This window comes from Spodoptera frugiperda, unplaced genomic scaffold (assembly GCF_023101765.2).
Source record: "Spodoptera frugiperda isolate SF20-4 unplaced genomic scaffold, AGI-APGP_CSIRO_Sfru_2.0 tig00001192_1, whole genome shotgun sequence".
Taxonomy (NCBI): Eukaryota; Metazoa; Arthropoda; class Insecta; order Lepidoptera; family Noctuidae; genus Spodoptera; species Spodoptera frugiperda.
The window spans coordinates 1-20793 of record NW_026095725.1 but is presented as its reverse complement, the minus strand read 5'-3'; the positions used below and the strand labels follow the sequence as shown (position 1 = coordinate 20793).

The window sequence follows — 20793 nt, the reverse complement described above, 5'->3', positions numbered from 1 at the left end:
AAAATACATCCCCATTATCAAAGTCAAGATTTTCCGATACAAGTATACATATTATATACATTAAGGGGTCGTACGCAAAAACAAGCGTCACGTTTTGGCATCCTGAACAATCCTCCTTCACTCGATTGTAGTTGATAATAACATAAATGGTTGGTTGAAAGAAAAAACAACATTAGCTGCTATAATTTATTTGTAAAAAAATATTCTACTCACTACATAGCCAATATATCAGTTAAAACTTTAATAATTTAAGTATCCATCCCTGCGTAAGTCACATTATTTATCATCTATACAACAATAACTAATGTTTCACAATGAGTATTCCGGCCACGTGTTCATACTAAACAATCTCAAACGGATAATTTATGCTGAAACTTACTATAAATACGTACAGTTATGTAATTTGACAACAACAATAACAAATGGTCCTTCAAAGCTTTCTATATTGGAAATTATTGCTTTATGTTAATATCATAATATTATAAATACGTCTTTAAGAAGAATTACCAGCAGAACAATTTCACATCTGCTAGAGTTGAAATTTGACATTAAAAGAGCTTATCGGTTTCAAAGTTTGTCGCTGGACAACTGCGCTCACGGTACCTAGGTAAATACAACATACATTTCTTAATTACAATTACTATTAGAATAACATTTAATTTGGATTATAAGGCTCTGTGACCAACAGGTCTATTGCTTTCGTTACTTGATTGCTATCATAACACCTACGATAGTACATATTATTATAATAGACTGAGCTCACCCGTCCAGCGCACACGATATATAATTGACAATATTCATTCTATATTATTCAGATATTACTGTTCAGTTTTACATACAATGTTCATCACCACTTATCACAATGTTATTGCTTTTCGGATACACACATCTACTACATTCTCCAACAAAATATATCACAATGAATAAAAATACTTTTACATTATCATTTTTCGAATACATATCTCGAGCGAAATATAACGTGAGAGTGAATACAAAAACAGAAGACATTCATGAGAGTTCTTGTCAGTCTTAAATCTTCGAAAAATGACGTTACATACAATGTCGAATGGAATTCCTAGGATATGAATACGAAGCCCATATTCCAGCATAAATTATAATAATACACAACAGTATTGGTACTGTCTGCGCCTCTGTCAGACGTGATAATAAAAACAAAATCACAAACACATGCTTGTTAGAGCGTAAGCACACACAACACAACCGGTTTGTTAGTAACTAAATGACGATATACATTGTTCATCAACTCTTAATACCGATATATCCATAAATTAACCTAACGTAATAAATAACCAAATTGGAAGATCTATCGTAGTAGTATTCTGCTGTATGTGTACACTGACACACAGAGAACACGAAACGAGTGAAAAGTGTAAGTAGACGACGATGTTCAAGCGAAAATATTTAACCAAACATTCCACTTCCACCGACAATTACCGTAAACGAGTTAAATTCGGAAGTCAAACTAGATAAAACCTAATAAAAATACAAAAATAATAAACCTAACACAAATGTACAGAGTAGAGTTCAATAAAATAATACTGTATCACTACTGCAATCAGCAATATTAGTGGAGATTTAGAACTGTCCTATGGTGCCCAACTTGCACTAGCAGGCTAGTATTCAAAGTAACAATCCTTCACACTGAGATGCATTCCTTATCAATCGGTTTGGAATAAACTAATGTCCCACTTATTCTTTGCAAACCAGCACAAACAAGGTACTGTGAATATTATATCTATAATATTCTATTTCTCAATACTCAAGATGGGTTACTGTTTCAAAAATATCGACATAAGTAGGTACTTATTTATTATATTTATTCCTGTCCACAACATCACTTCTAACGACAATTTAAAAAAATATTCGGTCATAGATATACTCTTAGAAAAATAAACACGACCTAGTTCCTACATCAAGATCAAAATGGATAAATTGAATTTCAATTTTAATATCATCGTAGAGAGAGAGAGCTAAAGTTTATATAGAGAGCGAAACACTTTTAGTTTTACGTACATTACGGTATCATCAAGAGTATGAATGAACCATTATTGTCAAGGTAGACAGCTACTCCGACACAAACTAGGCGTAGGCAATACTAACGGTACACTACACCGACAACTATACAGTGATCCCAATAAGAATGAATAAATAATCTCAATTTTTAAAGCTTTTAAATACGATAAGCTTGACGTAACGTTGAAGGTTAGCTGCAACAGAATCACACGATCAGGTGCCTCGGCTACGTTACAGCGGAGGTTGTCTAGCTAAGTATATCACAATGTCTCATAGACTGCTGTATTTTACTGGCCCGTGGGGTTTCGATAATTAAACGAACTAACACTAAATTAAGTAGAGACGTCAAGTAAAGGACGGTGACAGAGTTCACAGCTAAATAAGTCGAATGGAAGCAATAACAAAACAGCCCAGTTCAAGGTACAGATAACGTAAATGCTTTCTGTTATAAATAAACACATAACACTGACCATCATGAGGTGAATCCGGTAGATTTTAACTCAAATATAATGCCACAACGTTTCTGTTAAATGGTTTGTTCTAACGCTTAACGACCACAAATGCCCAATATCATAAATGGATTGAAAATATAATTCTTAAAATAAATCTTTTACTTATGTTATGAAGTACAATAAATCTATTTTAATAATGCCAAAGTTACAGGTGTTTACTGTTCATTAGTAATATATAAAGGCAACGTCATCGTAATCACTATGTTAATGAGAATGTATACTATTGTAAGTACACCACAGATTAGTGAACGATTTATGATCGAAAGATTTTACATTAGGAATTTGCTAAAATTCAAGCAGGCAATGTTGAAGCGTGGTAAATAAAATATTTATTAAATACTTTATATAAATCCAAAAGTAATTTTATGTATAATTCTATATATTTATTATTTACCAACCCTACGGTATTAATGTGTCCTGGACTTTAAATATTTCCAGAATCATTTTGCTTGTTATTATTGCTTCTTTTCATTTTGTTACCTTATCTAAAAAAAAAAATACTCGACAGAAAAAAATACTTACATTGTAAATACTGACCGAAATGGGAAATAAATTAGACACTTATAATTTACTGAATTTAAGCATTACAACTACTACGTAAACAATAAAATTTACAATATGACCTATAACTAAAAGAATACTTGCGTCCTGCAATAGGTAACCGTAAATATAATTTCAATAATATCAAAGAGAGCATTCTAAGGCAAGGCTTACTATAATAAAACCCGATATCATAGTGTCATTATCTTTTTGAGATTTATAATTACAGATCGAAATCGGCGTCAGTCCGAGATCGCGAAGTTTCCCGAACAAACCCGAATACTTTATTACATAAGACTGCTGGAAGTATCGTCACTCCGAGCTGCCATCACAAATTGCACGATGCTTACACATGCATGACCAACAATCATACATATCACAAGTTAAGAATAATGTACACACGGAAAGTACTTCGTGACCGTACACTGTGGTACCATTATCTTCCCTATACATTAAGTAGGCACTAATACAATCAATGTATATTGTTTCCCGCGACCAAATCACGAAATTATGCGTAATGCCCTGGTTTTTGTATATTTTAAATCGTATTCCTATTAATTAGATGTTGGACAAAATATTGTCGACTACGAAACAACCATACAACAATGTGTAACATCAAATAACGTGGTCGACAATCTTTCGCCCCATCCTAAACGCCCTAATACGTCATTCCACAATTCAACCGGTCGTTTGATATAATATGGAAGAAGCTAAACCATCATTGAGTGCTACGTGAGATTCTATTATCAAAAAATGTATGTTCTTCTATAAAAATAATTCACATTTTATTCTATTACGACCAGTCGAAAGTGATGAAAATTTTAATATATATTTCCCCTCTATTGTCATCAAACACTGGCCTGAACTATCACTAAATAGATATTTAGTACTATATAATATGAAGAATGTTATTATTGCATGTATACTTATACTCTATTAATTTTATTATTGCTTTTCGAGCGAATGTTTCTGTGATTGTTAGACACAAGTGTTATTAGCGTGCCGTGCTTGTGTGGAACATTCATAGGAACATCGTAAGTTTGTAGAGAAGCTACCGATACGGAATATACACGCGATGCTGCAAGGGAACAATGTGTGGTGTGACGTGTCGCCGGGGCTATGGCGTCCGTAGCGAGCGTATCACAGAGGGCAGTCAGTGAGTCTCTTCGGCGGCGGCGACGTGGCTGGCCACCAGGTTCAGGGGCGCCTCGTCGTACTCGGGGGCGCTTATACCCACCTGCGGTTATTCAGTTACGATTTTAGTCTGACTGATGAGAGATAACTGATTTGTATGGAGTATGTAAGTAGTGAGCAGTACCTGTTCGTGATGGTGCGAGGGCCTGGCGGTGCGCGCGTGCAGCGCGGCCAGTAGATGCGGCTGCAGCTGGCGGCGCAGCGCCTGCAGCACGGCCTCCTCCGCGCCCTCGCCGCCGCTGCCCGCGCCCTCGCCCGCCTCGCACGCCGCGCCGCCCGCACCGCCGCCGCTGCGACGGGATTCTGGAACAATATAGCCACATTTAACACCAGTTCAACAATAAAATATTTTTTCAGAGGAAACCGCAATCAAACTCAATATAGAACGAACATTGAGAATAAAAAAGAACATAAAGTTGAGAAGTTATCATCACAATTAGCTGCAATACGAAAACTGCTGCTCATCAATAGGTCCAGACAACTTGAGGATCATAGTAAGGTTACTAAAAAATCCGAAAAGATACAATCACGTAAACTACGATGTTGCGATACTCACTGCTCTTGGTGTGCTTGCCGTCGTGCCGGGGGCGGCGGCGGCGCGTGTGGATGGTGTCGCGGCGCATGGCGGTGGGGCGCGGCACGCCGTGCAGCTTGAAGTACAGGCCGCACGCGTTGCACACCATCTCGCCGCGCGCGTCGCGCCGCCATATTGTCGTCGTGTGCGTGCCGCAGTTGCTGCACGACAACTCCACGCGCGGCCCCGACCGACCCGAGCCCGCTCCTCCAGGAGTCGATGACCCTTCTGGTGGTTCCTGCTGCATAAAATAATCTTCATTATTATGTCAAAAGGAAGAACGAAGAGCCGACCTCAAGTAAAGGGAGAAGGCAAGGAAGAAGAATTATGTCAAAAGGCTTCACCGCTTCGATAGAGGAGGGTACCCAATTTAAAAAAGAAAATACCTTTCCTCCCTAAATAAGACCTGACTGTAGCATAGATGTAGTTACGCCATCGAATCTATTACATAATATAACAGTGTCACGTGCTAACACTGGTGTCAGACATATATTTATACACCTATACAACAATTACTAACTCTGTACAATCGAATTCTGAAGTAAAGACAGTCCTATAAACCGTCTGGTATAAAAGACAACAGTAAGTAACATGATAGAGATTACGGTAGACATTTTAGCTTCCGTACGCTCAGTTGGTTCCATACATCTAACTAGTGCAAGTGAAATCGCTTGTTCTTCGAAGAAGATTTATCGCAGTCTCGTATAGCTTACGTTTTCAGATGCAGTTTGTGGCCATTGCGCGTTCGTGGCGGGCGGGTCCACGGCCATAATAGGTTGTGCTCGTGCCGGGAAACTCTGTTTTCTTCGCGCAGTGCCTGCCACACTCGACCCGCGACCTGAACTTGTCCATTCGCCATTCTGTAACCAAAGACACACATATACATAAACTAGCTACTTCCGCGCGGTGTCACCCGCTCTGCTCGGCTCCTATTGGTCATAGCGTGATGTTTTATAGCCTTCCTCGATAAATGCACTATCCAACACAAAAAGTATTATAAAAAGGATTATTCAATTCGGACCAGTAGTTTTAAAGATTAGCGCGTTCAAACAAACAAACAAACTCTTCAGCTTTATAATATTAGTATAGATTACTATATGTTGAGTTTTGTCATAATATTTCCGCGAAGGAAAAGGTAGACATATCATTTGAAAGAATGACACAATTTTTTTGCCAATTATGTTATAAGCCCTTTGTGAAGGGACACCGTGCACCATTCGATACTCTATGCTACTAATGATAACCAATAACACTACCCAACCCCGAAACTAAGCAGTTTCCAATAGCTTACGAAGCAGCCAAAGAACTGCATAAATGTTTTAAAAAAATTAGATTTTTCCTCAAGCACTACTTTCATACAATAGTTGTAAAGACAGAAAATGATTAAGTAACAGCCAAATTCTCGAAACTATTGTCCTGTACACAAAAGATAGATAAGTGCATTTCTAGCGGGCACACATATATCTTGCCATGAGCATCTAGCGTAGATAACACACATAACAATAAGAACATAACTTAAAGTAGACAAGGAAAATGTAAATCATAAATGTCCATTAACATAACATCAAAGATGGACACATAAAGAAGTAAATTCGTGTGGTCACGTGCCCTACTTCATTATATATTATTCTTTATTCTCAGTTTGTGGTAAACAACAGACGTATAACTTGTATTTTCTTCATGCGCTGTTTAAAAAGTTTCATATTTACGAAAAAAGTTAGTAATATTTACAAAGGCTCATTAAAATAACTTTGTATTGCACAGTTAGACGTTAAAATTGAAATTTCACTGTCAAATATAAAACCAGTTTTGTTAACGATAATGACTGAGATATGGAGCGCCCATCGATGTTCATAACTTGTGTAATTAATGCACTCTTTTGACCTCCCATCTGCTTGGCACGCTGTGTGATTGGATTTCTGTTTGGTGAGAGCGCACCATGCAGGTTAGTTGCGTTTTATTATATTTATATGTTTTTTTTCCTTGTGTATACAGGCTTAAGCCTTTCTTCTTTATACTTATTCCTCTTTAGTATCAGTACATGTAGACTATTTTTTAGACGCAGTGCAACATGGTGCGGATGATCATAAATTAAGTTGATTCTTATTTTATTGTTTGTGATCGCCAATTCATCACGTATATTTCAAAAGGAGAGAGATAATATAATCAAATTACTTTCCGTTAGTACTATACATACCGCTGTACTACTGTCGATTTATTACTTGCTCAATGTCAGCTATTTTTTTTTAAACTACTAGTAGGTATCAGTAACTATAAAACGAACGCTAATTACAATAGACGTTCACCGTACTCTTAATGCACCTGCACGATTACTTTAGTAGAAAAATATTTAATTGCGCCATCATTTTTGACGAGCAGTCTTTAACAATAGGTAGCGTCATAAGTTAGTTTAGCTACCATTCTGTTATCATCTACCAATACATAGACACTCAATATGCAGTAATTAAATATTACGTTATCAGTGTAACAACTAACAAGCAATGGAGACTTGATACATTGATAAGAAATCCATGTCGCATCTTGGGTGACGCGATGACATAAGTCAATACGTACCTAATACAATATTTTTTTGACTTATTTGTGGTGCATTTTAACAATTCTGAGACTAACATGGATGTGAAATATTTGTAAACAAATGGCACATTATTGAGCTTCTCTCATTTTGCTATCAATCAGAATGATCACTAAATAGAGTGAGAAAGAGTGTGGCCCCCACCCTTGTAATATGTTTACTAGTGTACCAAAATCAAAATCTCAATAATAGCTTATTTATGAAAAAAAGACTAACGTCTTATTCGAATCCATAGTTATTCAGTCCTTATTTAAAACCAGAAATTAGTCATAGAGTATGGCTTGAGAAACAGATCATAAGCACATGACCGGATAGTTTCTTTCAAGCGTACCGATTGTTGGCAGTAGGCCAAATTAGGTAGGACAGATAAGACAAAGCGAATATTAAAGCTAGGTGAAATGATTATATCGTATGAGTGAGGTTATCGGATGCCTAATCCTCCGCTCTCGAATCCTTAAAACGCCGACAACGCTCTTGTAACTACTCTAGTGTTGTATGTCCATAGATCGCGACGATTGCTTACTAGTCAGTTAAATAAATGTTCATAAATCTCATTTAATTGACGAAAAACGCATAAACAAAGGTTCAGTAATTTTTGTTTATACCGCGAATAGACCAGTTTGATAACGAAAGAATTTTGAAGAGATATATGTTACATACATACTTATATGTTATATCATTTAGCCCCGTGCATGACTAGTGGTAATAAAATTGAACTTTAATACGGAACACATGTATATAGCGCATGTTTCCTTATTCGTTCAACATAACATAACTTTATAGCGTAGAATATTCACACATAAAATACTGAAAGTAGTAAACTTGTAACTTAAGGAAATTACAGAGAAATGCACATTACCTATTACTTAACTTATTAGAAATATAACAGAAGATGTGTCTGTTAATTCTAAAGCATTATCATTAATTTGAGAAAGTTTGGCTGTGTATTTTCTTTTTAACCGACTTCCCAAAAAGGAGGAGGTTCTCAATTCGACCGGTATGTTTTTTTTAGTCTCTTCCTTGCTATGGAAAGACTTCTAGCTTGCAATACACGGTCACAGACTCATTCTCTATGAAAATAAAATATCCCCAATCCCCAAAAGGCAAACACCACACTTAGCTTGTAATTTCGCTAATGTGTCGGGTGTCCATAAGCGGCGCCGATTGCTTACCAACACTGCTCGATTGCAAGCTTATCCAATAAAAAAGGTGTGGTATTGTTATTATTTTCATGAAAACAAATGTACCGTTTTCGGGGAATAACAGGCCAGATGTCTTGGTATTGTAACAATAATATAGATGATTTAATTCCTATCAGTTTGTTTACCCGCATCGCTTATATCTGAAGTATTCACCTATTGACAAGATAAATTACTTCGCGGAGTACAACTTCGTATCAACGTATCGTAGAATTCATTTGTAGATACAAGATACACATGTTTTGTTATCTATTTACCTAAAAAATGGGTCTTGAGTATTATATTGACGATTTCAATAAGTGCTTAATATAATTGATGATGGGAATACTTAGAATTTTAGCTATTGTGAGTAATTTTGTGATTAAACTTTTCAAATAATTATCTTATCGTCCATTATTTCTCGATCTTACATTTTTATTGCAATTTACACGTTTTATGTCAAAAATACTTTTGTTATCAAGAAGCAAGTTCGTACGGTCATATCGGTCATAGGAAAATCCATAATATTATTTATTACAGGTCAATCACACTCTCAAAAAAGTCAGACAATGCAGTTGCGACGTGATGTGACCATCGTCGGTACAATCTGACAAACTATAATTTTATTATAACTTTCGTGAGACATACTAAATTAATGATTATGTTATCAGGCTATTCACTTAACTGTTTGACGAGGAACTTGACTAGTTTCAAGCCATGCTAGAAGCTCATATTCATGAGCAGCATTCCGCGACACACGCGATAAACAAATCGAGTTCTTCGTCAAACAGTTAAGTGGGTAAGACGATAACATAATAATTAACTGACAAACTATCACTAAATCTATCTGGCTAGCTAGATTTTGTTCACTTTTCGTATTATTTTTAATCGTTTCCCCACCCTAGGGTTTCCTTCTGTGTTGTACGTGCGTTTACTAACATACAATTTCACACACACATTACACACAGACCCGCAACAACAATTTGTGGATCACACTAAGAGTTGCTCCGTGCGAGAATAGAAACCGCTGCACGTTGCACGGTAAGCAGTTGCCCAGCCATCGCGCTAATCGTGCAACCGATAATTGTATAGGGTAGATAACTGAATCATGTAAAGTGACAGAAGGTAGTCTTTCTTATTAAACAAGCCGGTAATCGAGCAGACGTATTACCTGATGGTAAGCAATCGCCGCCGCCCATGGACACTTGAAACACCAGAGGCGTTACAAGTGCGTTGCCGGCTTTTTGGGAGTTAGGAATTTAAGGGTTGTTGTTCGGGAATCGGGGATTGGGAAGGGGGGAATTGGGCCTCCGGTAACCTCACTCACACAACGAAACACAACGCAAGCGTTGTTTCACGTCGGTTTTCTGTGAGGCCATGGTATCACTCCAGTCAAGCCGGCCCATTCGTGCCGAAGCATGGCTCTCCCACACTTAAATAAATACGTCTATATAATAAAAGGTGTACTGACCGGTGAGACGGAGCCATTGATGGGTTGCTGTAGAGTGGAGGATAGTGGTGAGGCCGGCGTCCTCAGTGGGGATACTGTCATGCCAAGCTGCTTGCTGTTGATTAGCCGCCGCAGTAACTGTGTCGCTTCTCCGCTACGTCCTGTAAACCACATCATAACAATTTGATTTTGGAGCTATATTTAAAATAAGTAAATGGGGTCACTATTTTCTCCTGTCCCACGGTATTTGAAAGGAACTCGTACTATCTATAATATAAAAATAAGTCGGGTTTTCCTTCCTGACGCTATAACTCCAGAACGCACGAACTGATTTCCACAGTTTTGCATTCGTTGGAAAGGTCTCGGGCACCGCGAAATTTATAGCAAAGAAAATTGTGAAAAATACAAGAGAAAAGCAGGAAAAAGGGGAATATCATTGGTGGCGAAACGGAGTTCACCGAGTTTCCTAGTTATCTATATAATATATGTCTAATACTGGTGTAAACAATACGCGATGGAAGTATTTTCGTGTGCTTATTTAGCCAAAAATCCATTGAGCGTATAGTCATTTTCAACTAAGCTTTATTTTGTAAGCCATAAGAGTGATTTTGGTGGTTTGAGTTAAGTCCAGGCTATAGGTAACTAGAGTATAATCATAATTTAACATCTTTACCTTAAATAATTACCAGTATTTTACACGAATCGATACCTTTTTTTTAGTCTTGCAATAAAATGATAAACACTTAATATGAAGTAGGTTCATCTTTGAAACCTAGCCTTTTTGGGTATCACGGTTACGTTCCGAAAAAAAAAAAAAACAAATGCGCGCATGTTCTAAATTCAAACGAAATAATAACATTATGTTATTATTACAAGTGTAACATTATTATAATGCAATCATTATACAAGATTTTCAACATTTTGTAAAGTAAATTGAGCCTTGTGAGTACAGTCTCAAGAACAAGTTTGCAGTGTTACAGCTCGTTAGCCATTTACATATTCTTCACTGTAATATTAGTATAAGTAATATTAGTATGTAAATAGCTAAGTAAAAGTGCGAAAGATCAATGTCGGGTGCAAAAGTGAAAAACATCATTGAATATTTAAATGGGTACTTACTACATTAAATAGATCTTACAAATTGATCATGGTAACAAAAAAATAATGCAGAAAAAACAGACTTGTGACATTTCGACCGATCTATTTTCATTATATTTGTAGTATTATATTCTCTCTTTGTAACTGTTATGAGGGATCAACACTTGATTCTCGAAAAGGGAGTACATATTATATTTAAATATGTAGTCCTCTACCTATGCCTTTGAGACATGTAAGATGGTAACATTAATATAGTCCATCCTTTTTATCTTATTATAACATGAACCACCCTGTACTTTAAACAAGTCATACTGAACATATAAGTTTCAACAAAGACCAATCCAGTGGTGAACTAGTATGTCATACTTATTTCTCTCTCTATCGAAATAATAGGCAAACCAACTAAACTAGTTAAGTCTGCCGTGAATCTATTAATACAAATCCTACATTATCAACTTTACTGTTTGGCAATTAAGTCGAAAATCGCTACTAAAGATTATTAGCATCTATTTGTTACAATGATCTCACCGTTTTGTCTATGTAGGGCCTGCCAGAGGGATTCCTTATCTTGTTCGTGTTCCATAGCGGGTTGCGGCGAAGACTGGGTCGATCGGGCTGATTGCGTCTCCTCAGGGTCGTCCTGTAATCCACACAACATACATTTTCATTTACGTGAAGAACAGGGGTTGGATTTTATGAAAGAAATAAGGACAATATTGCCTCTCAATATTCATATGTAATACGTTTGACAAACTTTCGGGAGTGGGACCCCAAAATAGTTGCAATTCGCAAAGCTTAGTCACATTCAGAGGCCATAGAGGTTGCAAAAATATCAGTCAATGTCGCTGGAAGCATTGACGTCATCCCAACCTTGTTCGTTATCTCTCGTTTTCTATTGTGGACGGCAGAATACCTGGTTGACCTTCCTCTGTAAAACATGCCGCAGATATTAATTGCAAGGAGCTCACCTGCGACATCTGAGAAATGTCCATCTGAAGCCTGTCTGGGTCTGACCCACTACTGCTCCGACTGCAATCTTCATATACCGACGAATTTTCTTTAGATGTTTTAATTTTGTTTCGACCGAAGATATGTTGCTTGTACTCATCAACGAAGTTTGTTTTGTGTGCCAGGGCGCCGTGGAAGTAAGTGTTCGTGTGTTCTCTGTCCTGCTGGTCAGTCTGTTCGTTGGGCTCGTTTTTGACAGAACTGTATAGGGAGAGGTCCATCTCTTTGTTGTCATGGTCGTCGTTGCTGGTGGGGCTGGCGACGTGCTGCGACGCGCTGTACGCGTACTGCTCGTCCGGGTACTCGTGCTGGTACTCGGCCGCGCCGCCCGTGTACTTCGATGGGTACTTCTGAGACTCGTCGGTTTCCCGAGCCACCGCCACAGCCTTGTTTATGATATCTATGACGGAGTTGCAGTGCATCACCTCTCTCGCTCTGTCAGAGGGCGGTAAACTCTGTACGCTGTTGAACATTATATGAGGCTCCTCTTCTTGTTTGACCGCATATTTACTTGGGTCGTAATTTTTTATTTGTAGTAATGTGACCGCCGCTTGCCGGCTCTCCAAATTCTTCATCTCCTCAGTCGAGTCCGGAGAGCCGATCTCTGCATATTTGTGTTTTAAATCGTCCTCGTAATCGGTGTCGCTCAGTGGCTTGATTATTTCTTCTAATTTTGCCGCCGTTATGTTCAGGACTTCCTAAAATAAAAGACAATGTTTGGACATCAAACGAAGCTCATACATATTAGAAGAACGATAGCACAAACAAACATCAACCAATGAGAAGCTCGCTCACTTCGTGTCACTCGTGATATCAGTCGGCTCCTAACTGATAAGATAAAATATATTGTGATCCGAAGGTGTTCTCCAGTGTCCTTTCTAATTTTGGTGAAAATGTACTTCCAAGCGCTATGCAAAGTGAGTGACCGTAGTGGCCGAGATAGAAAACAGAGACGATCGTTGTTTGTGTACCTTAAAGATTACATAAGTAATGGTGTTTCTTTGTTGTAGGTGTTAATGATATTATGCGTCCTAGTTTCGTCGAGCCGCGCACTAGAGGCCGACGCGGAAAACGTTCCATGTGATATTACTATACAAGACTCTTCCAATCTCACACTAAACTGTTCGCGCCGCAACATTGATGAGATTCCAGAAAAATGGCCAGAAACATTGAACAACGTAGACAAAGGTAACGACGGCGACTTTGAGGGAGAGTGATGAGATCATTAATCATCGTACATTATCGCAGAGTATGGTATAAACAAAACAAATAGCTGGAAATCAATCAAGTTTCATATTGAAGACAACGCTCCCTAAAATAACTATCGGTTGATCAACATATCTGATCAAGTTTTAGTGTTATAATAAATTATTCATAATACATTCTGAAAATCATGCATACGTTCCGTGCGTACGTTTATCGATGCAGTGAAGTTTACCGTGGGTGGAATGGATTAGGTTTTATTATAATACCTATTTGGTTTTATGAATATTGATGAAGTATTAACAGGACTATAACCGTTATTTGCATGATAGAAAATATGTGAAGTTTTTTGTATGGAAAATAGATATTATAATGGAAATTTCATGAATTCCAGATGGGCATGTGTTGATAACGTTTTTCAACAATACAATTTCGAACGTGTCGCAAATACCAGCGGTGCCCGGCAAGAGGGTCGCGATCAGCTTCAAGTCGAACGAGATCGTTGACATCGAAGACGATGCATTCAGCAACATCGAGAGACTGGTATACCTCGATCTCAGCAACAATTATATCTCTGGTATGTTTATTATTTACATTTCAATTAAATAACAGATAAACTATAGATGCGATAGGCGATGATCATTCAAGTAAACTCATACATACATACATATTCTTCGGTCAATAGACAACGCAGGCAGTCACGAGACTATCAAATATCATCAACAAATTGCCATAGATCCCACTAACATTATAAATCAAATATTTTAACTTACTGTTATTCTGGGCCTTGATGGTCCACTAACTGGTCAATACTGACCGTTAAGCTATCAACGCTCACGTATGGAGGCGAGATACGTAATACGTGATTATTGATCAGAAAACACTTATCTGGGTCAGATATTTATGTTCACAAAAGTATTTATAAAACTTATACAAAACAGACATGAACCAAATGTACTGTTTAAGTTACATGTGAGGTTGCATTCGATTACTGCAATCACTTGACATTAGGAGCAAGTCAAGTGCACTAACAGTCACTTCTAAAGCCAATATTTTTGCAATTTGTCAACCCACACTTCCAGCCAATATTTGTTTAGAATCTGTTTGGCTATTCGTTATCTTTCGGCCTTAATAACATAAAACAGAAGCGTCCCATATCTCCTCGTTATACGAAAACAAACACTGAATAAAGATGATCTAAATCCTCGACAAATAGGTAAGTTCTCTAGTAGATATATAAACAACATTTAGCAAGTGTAGACGTTTCCATTACGTCTATGATTTCAAACTTTCCATTATAAAGGTGAATGAATTCCGCTAAATGTACCTCAAACATGGCGTGATATACATAATACATCTAGATTGGAAACCCATTCATGAATCACTTTTTTTGTTTTCTGATCCATCCATATTTCAAACGACCAGCAACGATACAGCGCCGTGGTTATAGTATACGAAATAAGTGAACGCAATAATATTGCTAATATAGTTAACGTTTTATTATCTTTCACATTCTCCACAGATATGAGCGTCGAGCGCACACTCAACATCTTTCATAATGTTAGTCACCGGCAGCGGTACATTTATTTATATGGTTTCGCCGAAGAACGCTACGTTGCAACACTTTGATTCACAAAAATGTCGTAAACACCATCTAACAATAGCCTTGACTAAGACAACATGTATAGGGGACTCGTTCTCCGCGTTTCTAAGTGCATATTAAGTTGTCAGTTCCGCATGATAACAACTAGAATAGGAGAACAACAATTTTTGGCGAACTGACGTAATTCCGACTAAAGCAAATAACATGCTAATGCGCATGGTCTCATTGAACTCATTACTAACAAAGATCGTGTCATTTATAGCGCCTTTAAATCATTAAGATATAAATTACTTGCATGAGAAGATAATTCTGACATTTAACTATGATTGGATTTACCATAAATATGAAGCAATACAGTCTACTAAGAGAATAAAGCAAATTCTCATGTATTGTTATGGATATAGTAATCTATATACGTGTATTGATATCGCATTCAAATGCACTAAGTATTAAACAACAAAGTGTAATCGGAACACACACGTAGCCGTAGGTAACGTGCAAACAAGAGCAACAAAAAACTCATTAGCAAGACCATAAACAACAGAAGTAATCCTCCAGCGACATCGACAGTTCAATCAAAGGCCCCGGTTCAATGATCCGTAATTATAGTTTTGTGAGACAATTTTCTAATTTAAGATCTCCTTCTGTTCAACCGACAAATGAATTTAAGATACAGGACACGCCTCGAGAACTACACAAACAAGTTTCTGATAATGCCACTATACCATAAGCATAATAGGAAACATATCTACGGCTACACATTACGATAAAATATTTATCTCTTATCTAAACATTCATATGTGTACAGTAAGATATCGCAAACAATCTTCTCTACGCAAAATACATCTAAGTCATCAACATAAATACATAAACATGAAGAAAGTGTGTGTATTGTACGAAGGTGATCTCTGAAATATTCTGTCGATTTGGTAGCTCATTAGAAAGTACAAACAATTACTGGCGCATGATAAGCTATTCAAATCACAAGTATCTACGATATATCACTATTGACTTTCATTAGCATAAACGCGAACAAAGTATATTTTCTAGAAATTAATCAATTAGTAGGAATATTGTAGTACTTACAAATAGATATTATAATGATATGATTTATAATACAGTCATTATTTCTAACTAAAGATTTTGCCACAACGTGGAAGCAAGACTGTAGTCTTTTAGACCAAATGTTCTCTCATCATTCATTCAAACATACAGATGAAGTACTTTATCTAAACTAATAAATATTGAATAAAATGTTACTACAGTTCTGGCACAGTGAAAACTATGAATCACTAGGAAAGTGGGCGGACGGATAAGCCGTTGCAACTTCAGAATGAATACAAAGCAGAAAGTACATACAATTGACGCAAAAACTACGACTACGACTATAACTAAATTGAGAAGGAATACCGTCACCTATATTATGACTTTTTTTATTTCAGGCGAAGTGCTAAGGAGTGAGATATTTCAAGGGAGATACATCGACGGCATATACGGCAGCATCGCATTGGAGACGCTGAACTTAGGTCACAACGACATCCACTCCCTGGACCGGTACTTGTTCCAGTACACACCGAACTTAACACGGCTCTACCTCAACAATAACCCTATTGAGATCCTCGACCACGTTACACTTCTTGCATTATCCAGTGCTGTCAATTTACAGGTAAGGAAACTATCGACTTAGTTATTTCAACTTTGGCAGAGCCTAAACAAGAATTTAGGAAGTGTTTTGTATTAAGAACCTTTTTCCTTTACTTTCATTTTATTATATGTTAGTTTCTGTGTGTTGTGTCTCTTTTACCTAACCAACCAAATTCTTGAATCGAGACTTACGAAACCTACAAAATAGGGTGACCTACATTTATTTAGGGATCACTATCAATATCACTACCATCGACCAACAAAGTTCACGAATGCAACAACAGTCTATTTATGTGTTGATCTAAAAAAATATTGTGTATAGAGATTAGCTGGAGACTAAAAATTAATGGATAGAAAACATTTCAAGCAAGCTGAGATAACTATTAATTTCTTTTGATAAATAACCTGATAAAAACGAGGTTATCAAACTCTTCGTTTTTACTTGCGCTATAAAATACTGATTTACGATGAGACACGTTATTCAAGTATTGTGTCAATTTATCCCAGACGTCAGGCCAATATTAAAATGTCTATTACGAGAAGGGACTTTGCAAAGTCAACAACAATGAGTATTAGTCACGATACAAGATATCGCCATCATTAATTAAAATATATGAAAGATTAATAACTGAGATTACGCACAATGAACAATTTCTAGCTAAGATTGCATTCCAGTAACATTCATTTACTTATAATATCTAACAAATGGAGTTAACATTAGAACGGAAACCCAGATGTTTCTTCGTAAAGACCTTTAAGTGAGAAGATCACCTTCTATTGTTAGTTTAAGGCTCCCGCAGTGTTCACCTAAAAATACATGCTTTTTTATTTTAGGTATTGGATTTGGCTAAAACCGACATCAACAGCATACCCCTAGACGCGTTTAAAGGGTTAACGAAGCTGCAGCAAATCGATTTGTCGGACAACGGGTTCGTGACCGTGCCGGAGAGTCTGAGCCTCGTCGGGAGCTCCCTCAAGTACCTCACCTTCAACAACAATCCCATCAACCAGCTCAATGACGACAGCTTCGTAGGTAAATACAGAGATTTATCATAGCCATGAGAGTTCTTATTATAGTTATTCATGACGTCTAAACATTAGAATGATTGTAACAGCGAAACTCGGTACTTTCAGGAGCAACACTGAATTTCGCGTATAGTACTGTTCCCTAATATATAACATTAATTAATTTTATACGAATTATAGTATATCTATAAGTCTATAATTAGACCCTATCTGATTGTGAAAATCAGGTGTTAAGATAGGATGTTGTACTGTTTTGTTGTTACAATACGACGCTACGTAACCAATTTCTAGAACGGGTTTAGATCGTAGTATAACAAGTTAACAAAATGATGTTTATCTTATTTATGTACGTAGAAACTGGACTCATCATCATTTACGTACCTACTGGACGCTGAGTCATAAGTGGCTACAATACATAATATTATACTGGAACCAGTTGTTATCACGTTACGGGAAATACCAAAATTAAAGGATTTTACGACGCCATTTATCTCCGCCTTTGTGCCAAATCAATCCCGATGAATTTCTCTTCAATCTCACACTCAACTTGTTTTTATAACATCGAATTATTAATTTACAACGAATGGGTGTTTGGCAACCATTAAATGTGGAGCATACTATGAAGTTTATAACTATCAATGTGTTTATTTCTGGAATGTTTACTTTATTGAAAAAAATAATCTACTACCAATACAAGTATCAGGCAACAGGCACTATTGAGTACTTATAAACAGTCCGTAGCAAAAAATGCCTCAGATGTTTATCTATTATATTAAAGAGTACATTACAGGTTGATGTAACATGCCTACTCGTTGATACGGAAGTACATAATAATAATAGAATCAGTTTTTTTGCAGGCTTAACGAACTTAATTGAATTAGAAGTCGGTGAAAACGATTATTTGGAAGAAGTGAAAAGCAGCACGTTCTCCCCACTCAAAAATTTGAGGGTTCTTCACCTCTGTCACAACCGAAACCTGCGATATATCAGCCATAAAGCGTTCCTCGGATTGAAAGACAAATGGACCTTGAAAGAAGTGAGTAACGCTGTTCCAACCAATGTTACGATATAGATAGCAGCATCAGTACGGAAAATCCCGTATATCTTATGAGCATTGCTAATTCGGTGCTATAAAGTTATTGTCGAAGCGGAAATAATTTATTCTGATATTTTAATCGAAGCAAATCTAGTTTGGGCGTCATGTATTTTCTCATAATGATTAATGTTAGCCTAGTACCTACTCGGGATGACGACACCCGTCTATTATTGTGACTGATATATTCTATTATAAGCTCATGGCAACATGATTTATCAGAATTATTAAATAAACGTGATGATTACTAACATAAATTCGGTAAACGTATCATAATCATCATTTTGTAGAATGCATGCAATCCAATTTGCCCCAGTTTTTGAGTGCTTACATGACAGTCGCGGATCGGGGTCAGCTTACTAATCATTTTGTGTTGTTTTGATATACAATCAATCACTGCTACATTTATCCTAAAAAATGGAACATTGTCGACTATGATTACAATCATAATTACGCTAATTAAGACTGACTGGCTGATAGCCTGACTTATTTAGTTCTATCGGCCTTAAGAACCACTGTTAAGCACTAGTTTTTAACTTCAATCAAGTTGAGTATTCTTACGATTCTTCGATTTGGAAATAATTGTTGTGTTGCTTTGCGCTAGCGAAAAGTGGGTCAACTGTAAACCACTGCCTACAGTTTCGGGGAAAAACAACCATTATTGTTTCCTAAATAGATACGTTATACAAATAAATGAATGATAAAGCATAGCTTTTTAAAAACATAGTATAAGGAATTCCCGTAGTATTATGTAAGCCGATAAATCCGTTTGTCCTACCTTATTTAGAGTCAATATCGTACATACCTACGTATGTGATTTACCTAGGAGTGAAATCGCGAAATGTTTAATAAAAAAAGCATTGACGCGAGCGCTATATTATGCGACAGTAAAAATCCTAAAATTTATTATGAAACACAAGCACATTCTCCTGAGCTGCCAAGATAAAATATGTTAATGCAGGTCATGGTCTATCAATATGCCAAATTTCATCTATATCCATTCATTAGTTTTTGCATAAAAAAATAATAAACATCTACATATGCATAGAAAATGTGTTTTAATGTTCTAAGATGTCTCAACATTTCCACTTATAGTTAAACTATAAATATTAATTTAAAAAATGTTTTATTCATACAGGTGTACCTGGATAACAACTACCTCAGTGAGTTGTCTCCAGACTTGATGCCATGGAATAAATTGGAGATATTAGGGATGACTGGCAACAATTGGCTTTGTAACTGTGAACTGGCCAACATTGTTACCGATCAGGGAGCTGGTGCTAAATTCCAGATTGGAGAGATCCCTTTGTAAGTATATTCAAATTATAAATATCAATATTTTAGATTATAATGTCTATACATAATGTGGCTTGCTTTTTTAATGTAGGAGAGATGGTCCCATAGATAATTTTCTTTTTTGCTGCAATGAGGTTTTATGCACATGTAGATTAGGATATCTTTAATACATCTGGAATTGTCCAAAATTTTAAACTATGTATACAGAAACTTCTCAAGTATCTAAAGCTACATTATAACTAATGTTTCATTCCCAAGACTGGTTTATGCCAGAATGTCAGCTCATAAAATTATTAAGTCATGAGTTCATCACAGTATTTCATATTTTATGATCTAATCAAAGATGGTAAATATAGTAATCAATTTTGTCTTACATTTTAATTACAACTAAAACCATCTACCTAAGGAACAGTTAATTTTGAATGCACATGTGGTTTGATATGGATTAATTTATGCTATTAAAATTTGTGATAGCAAACTATTTTATTTATAACATATGTTTTCTTATTACAGCTGTGCTGCCCCTATGAGGCTCAGTGGAGCATACATAACAAACATCACCCTTCCCTACTGCCCTACTTTGAACTCAGAACCTAAGAACACCAGGGGATTCAGTTTGTCTAACCTTAAACCAAAACACATCTTATACAGCATCCTAGCAGTAGCATTGATAGCCTGTCTAGGTATGTTACTAGGCCTACTTGTCAATGCAGTCAAATCTTTCTACAACAAAAAGATCAAGAGCCA

The 20793-nt window shown here is 36.6% G+C and overlaps 2 protein-coding genes across 2 annotated transcripts; one reads left to right on the top strand and one right to left on the bottom strand.

The window, feature by feature from the left end:
* Positions 1-172: 172 nt before the first annotated feature.
* LOC126912996 (uncharacterized) lies at positions 173-12953 on the bottom strand. The gene is made up of 8 exons (XM_050707637.1): positions 12948-12953; positions 12142-12879; positions 11702-11813; positions 10097-10236; positions 5568-5714; positions 4837-5095; positions 4405-4583; positions 173-4323 (listed from the first exon to the last, which is right to left on the bottom strand). The coding sequence occupies exons 1-8, from the start codon at positions 12951-12953 to the stop codon at positions 4240-4242; spliced, it is 1665 nt and encodes a 554-aa protein (XP_050563594.1). The 3' UTR covers positions 173-4239.
* LOC118264239 (chondroadherin-like) lies at positions 12945-20788 on the top strand (the record flags this gene model as incomplete). The annotated part of the gene is made up of 8 exons (XM_050707648.1): positions 12945-13098; positions 13192-13369; positions 13779-13961; positions 16430-16653; positions 17466-17664; positions 18515-18693; positions 19889-20058; positions 20560-20788. Coding segments are annotated over exons 1-8 (1386 nt in total), but the record flags the coding sequence as incomplete, so codon positions are not given.
* Between the last annotated feature and the right edge of the window lie 5 nt (positions 20789-20793).

What these genes read in the sequence shown, in the direction of transcription:
- LOC126912996 (XM_050707637.1), bottom strand. An exon ending in GGCCCTACATAGACAAAACG is followed by an intron (nt 10,237 to 11,701) that starts GTGAGATCATTG and finishes TGTGGTTTACAG; the next exon opens with GACGTAGCGGAGAAGCGACA. An exon ending in CCTCGCACCATCACGAACAG is followed by an intron (nt 4,324 to 4,404) that starts GTACTGCTCACT and finishes GAATAACCGCAG; the next exon opens with GTGGGTATAAGCGCCCCCGA.